Consider the following 5000-nt stretch of genomic DNA (forward strand, 5'->3'; position numbering starts at 1 on the left):
CCTTTAACACATTTTATTCTAACATTTATTTGATCATTTTATTTACATTAACACTTTGACATGACATTAACATGATCATTTTATTTGAACATTTATTTAAAGAAAAATAACAACAATTAAAACATCCAACCACCAACCATGGTCTTCTCGGCTTTTGGCTAAGATCATGTAATCGTTTGTAGTATATGTACATAGATACACATTACACGGATGTAGGTCGTTCATCAACGTTTAACCAGGTTCATGTTATTACCGAAATGATTGACAGGATACTATACACTTGATGTTACTCCGCCGTGATCACATGGTTACAGTCTCAGGGGACTGCAAGTATTTAAAACCGTTTGGGCTTTTCTGTGTTAAGTCTCTATCTTGGATGATTTTTCATAAAGGGTAAAAAAGTTTGTTTCGTGTTCCAGGGTCATGTATAGCGGACCAGGTGCCGACCGCTCGGAGGGAGGGAGGGGGGGGGGGCAGGCGCGAATTTGCCAAGGGAGGGCGAACCTGTAAGCAAACTATCAGAGCCGTAGATTCGGCATTGGAAACTAAGCGTAGCGCTACCATGAGTTGCGGCGCGAAGCGTACAAGAAAATTTTGGCCGAAAATGCCTCCCAGATCGCTGGATATGGCACTTCCCAGGCCTTGCAAGTTGCATCTAAGCATTTTCTATTTGAAATTACTAGCGATATCATAAAAACGTACAAAAAAATATGCTCAAAGGGGGTGGGGCGGTCTCCCCCTTTGCCCCCCTTGGCTACGCGCATGGGGGAGGCTGCACACAACTAAAACACGACACGCATGGTTTTCCAAAGTTGCCACATTTGCGCATGTCAGCCAAATGAAAATATACTAGACCATCGGACTGTATCAATTTCCGCTGGATAAATTTAGTCATTACAACCTTACGTTGCTTAACACAATTAGCTCAGTTCACATGCAATAAACTTGTCGGTTTTCTGTTTTTGTTATGCTCTGTCCTTACTCCTTCTCTCTATATTTCTTCTCTTTTTCATTTAAGGTGTTACTGCCTACGATTGCCCTTACGATTATCCATTTCCATCTTGTCCTCGGCCTCTGCTAGACAACTCTGATGATACAGTCTGTTGTGTGGTAGAGGATGACAAATATACCTGCTGCAACGAAGCCGTCTTAGCGTAAGTCACTCAATCATCAGGAGGGGGATTTTTCTTGAACCTTTAAAAGAAACTTGATCAGTTGTTTCCAAAAAGAAAACGTGTTGAAGTCGTAGACACACTCTCCTGCTCCCTTCAAACACAATTTCAACTCCCCCCATTTCAACTACCCCCCCCCCACCCCGGCGTATATCGCACCCTACTCGTCCTACACGCCAACAATCCTGCTATCTTGAATTACTGCATGCTACAATGTTGAAAAGAACGATGATAGAAACTTGCGCTGACGGTCGTTCCATCTAGAATTTCCATTATGATTCAGCATTTTACTTTGATTTTTCGACGAATTGGATTTGCTCACATGATGTACAACACATCATCTTTTATTCTTTTCTAGTTTCAGAATTAGTGGCTAATTCCGTAAACTTCGTTTTATTATATATATATATTTTTATTTATTTAACAAGGCAACCACTAGTAATTACTTGACATGTGGGGTACATACATACAATTGATCAAACTAAGACATATTCTTACCCTTTAGCATTTCACGATATTTATTCGAATGAGCAAAGTAGTTATAGATAACTCCAAGCTCTTCGCCTGAATAATTTTTGATTTACGAATTTATCGCAATTTAATAAAGGAGATCAATTTTCTCTTTCCAAAATGTTGCCATCTTTGAGTATGCCATCTTAACTTGAAACGAAACATGACTCAGTATTGTACCGTTTCAAGCTGTTGGAGGAAACTGGAACGCAATGTCTGTTTTGTTCTTCGGAAAAGATCTGTTCCAGTATATGTGTCATTTACTTGATATTAAATTTATGTACGAAATGCCAGAAAATAATCTCAGGATGTTACCAAAGTAACAATCATCATGACAATATTCAATGCAATATGTTATGTTTCAATATTAGTATATCAGAAATAACATCCAACATGTGATAACACAATTAAGATAAGACCGTAAAGAATAACATCCAATATTTGTATTTAATTATAACACACTTGAACTTTGTATTGAACCTATCGGCGGCCATCTGCGGCGTCCTTTCGTTTCGTAACTAATTTATATCAAACATGTAACGAAGTAAAAAAAGCATCCTGTTACGACTTAATTAATATCTGCAAGTCACGGTTGATATATAATGATAAGTTACACTTAAGTATAGATGTATGTCACAAAATAATATCGGTATTTATTAAAAAATCGATATCATGCTGCACGAGTAACTTATACGATCTTGACTTGCCCTTGTTACCTTAGGTTATACCGTTGCGTAATAAAAAATAATACATGTATATATAATTATAATATTTATTAAATAAAATTTAAAATGATATAATTTATATTTATATGGCAATAACATGGTTATTTTGATTACAGGTTTTGGGTAGTTGTTGTGATCTGTGCGGTGTTACTCCTGGTAATTATGGCGATGTCTGTACTAGTGTGCTGTATTTGTCCGTGCTGCCTGTGCGCCGCTCGTCGAAGACAGACTACTCCAGTGGTCATACAGTCAACGGGAGGAGTAGTACCGGTAGCTAACCACGGGGGATTTGAGCCTCAAGGAAGCTTTACATACCAAAATTTCAGTAAATAAAAAAATACACAAAAGATAAACAGCACACTTTAGGCACTTTGTCGTATATAGTGAGTCATTCTTTATCAGTTTCCATGCGCTTGTACATATAACAATAAACTGTAAACTCGTGTGTGTGTGTGTTGGCTTATTTGTATTCAGACTGAGGATTTGAACAAAGGTATTCCAAGTCCTCAAACGGCATTTGGAAAGAATCACCATGTCCCAGAACAATTCTATCGTTAAGGGGTAATGTTATGGTTATAGGGCACTTGGATTTGTACACTGAAAAAAACAATTGGTCCTCAGTCTGAATGTAAAACACACCTGTGTGTGTGGAAGAGAGTAAGTGCTGTTTGTTGTGTTTGATGTTGTTGTTATTTGCTTGAAATAAACATGTCACTTTTCGAAAATAAAATACTATTAAAGATATAAATTAATGACCGGACTATTTGAACATGAACAGATAAATCTCTAACTGAATTGATATCATCGGTGTATACCATTCGCTTTGATCTCAATGTAGATGCAGAGTGTCACGTGATGACTGTGACCATTAACTGTAATCATATTTATGCCCCCAACATGCTAGAATGTCGTATAATGGTCGCTCATGCATATGCAAACCGAAACATTCATATTCATTACTGCCATTGCCAAAGGCTTTTCCTCGCTGAAACATCTTTATTCCATATATCGTTTCAAACTCCTACTGGATGTTTGAGGATTGTTTTTATTAACCATGCTCCCCTCCTAAAGTCATAAAAGGAAAACCTACAAGCTTATAGTGTAATACCGGCTTATACGCTCATGGTCACTTCCGATACGTATAACAATATTGACCAACCACCATTAAAGGAAATACAAATTCAACAATTGTCATTAGTTTATGTGATGGAGATAACTGTTATGAACAACATCCTCAATCAGCAAAGAAAATATTATTCCATTACGGACATATTATAGTTTTAATGTTCCTTGATTTCACGAGGTAGTGGTGCTTCAATATTTTATGTTCTTTATTTGTTACAAGGTTTATTTTCTGTAATGGAGATGGATTTTTACAAAATGCTGAATCTAACATATTGAACCTCTTAACATGACCTAATGACGGTATAACATTCAATGTCAACAGTCAACACTGTTATACATTATACTTTGAAAATGTGAAAAGAAAAAAACAAAGAGAAAATTAAAGGTTTTCTGATGCAATATTGGCAATATAATGTCACATATTTACAACAAAACAGCGCCCATACGTGACTTTTCAGCTCGGATATCTCCGCAATGGATCCGAAAATATTTGCTAAGGAGTTTGGGGGAGCTGTTCATCACAGAGATGTCTGTCTCGTATAAGCAAATAAAGATGATGGTATAATTTGTGTCCTCTTCATGTCTTCTTAAAAGTTTCCTGGGTAAAAACAAATATCTCACTGACCGAGTGACAGAAAACGAACATTCTTGATAGGTATGTGGTAGCGGCAAATGATGTCCCGCCACAGGTGTGTGGCTTCATGGAGCTCGTAATATATCAGTATTATTAAGATAATATTCTGTTCTGTAGCCTAACATGCTTTTTCGTTTTTTGAACGAAGAGGTTTTAAATTCAAAATGGATATCGCCGTGGCTTTGATTTGTTGAGGTCTTGTAGGAACGACAGTCACATGTGCTAGTCTGCTCTATGGGCAGGCAACGACTTTTTGAAGGTAATTTAATTTTGCCAGATACAATCCTGATTTCGTTACGTCAAGAAATGAGATAAAAACTGGTTACAATGGCATGGAAATGTGCGTAACATGCAAATATACTTCCTAAGTGTTATATTCCCTATATTTCCTTTTTGCGTATTTTTAATTTCTATTTGAAATATGTTTCATGTGAGATGCTGTCTACAATTGTTAATGTTACATGAGTTCATTTGCTATATTACAAACGGAACTACATACAACATCCCGGGTGATGTATCTGATTCTGCTATTGCCAGATACCTATTCAAGCCCTAATCAAAGATGCCACCAGTCTGTGGAGCTTTTCCAAATTACATCGATTTTTGTAAAACTATCTACCACGAACTGCCCTATTTAGTATATATTGGTGACTATTTAACCACAAATAGTTAAGTATCGGATTGGAAGCAAAGCTCAAGTTAACTGATATCATGTTAATTATTGCTAAATCCACATGGACTTCAACGTCTCCTTTGTTTTATAACTGTTTACATAGACTATCACGCTTCTATAGTAAACTGTGATTGCTTTATTCCATAAAAGTAAATAACATG

The 5000-nt window shown here is 36.6% G+C and overlaps 1 protein-coding gene across 1 annotated transcript in view; it reads left to right on the top strand.

Annotated features, from left to right (window-relative positions):
- The window catches only part of LOC139966271 (uncharacterized), a 5947-nt gene that overhangs the window by 932 nt on the left and 15 nt on the right, over nt 1-5000 (top strand). Inside the window, exons 2-3 of the mRNA XM_071969125.1 lie at nt 1019-1154; nt 2524-5000. The exon at nt 2524-5000 is cut by the window's right edge and continues 15 nt beyond it. Of these exons, the coding sequence (XP_071825226.1) occupies nt 1019-1154; nt 2524-2740 (353 nt within the window). The 3' untranslated portion in view covers nt 2741-5000. The remainder of the gene's footprint in view (nt 1-1018; nt 1155-2523) is intronic.

The sequence above is a fragment of the Apostichopus japonicus genome, chromosome 4, assembly GCF_037975245.1.
Source record: "Apostichopus japonicus isolate 1M-3 chromosome 4, ASM3797524v1, whole genome shotgun sequence".
Lineage (NCBI taxonomy): Eukaryota > Metazoa > Echinodermata > Holothuroidea > Aspidochirotida > Stichopodidae > Apostichopus > Apostichopus japonicus.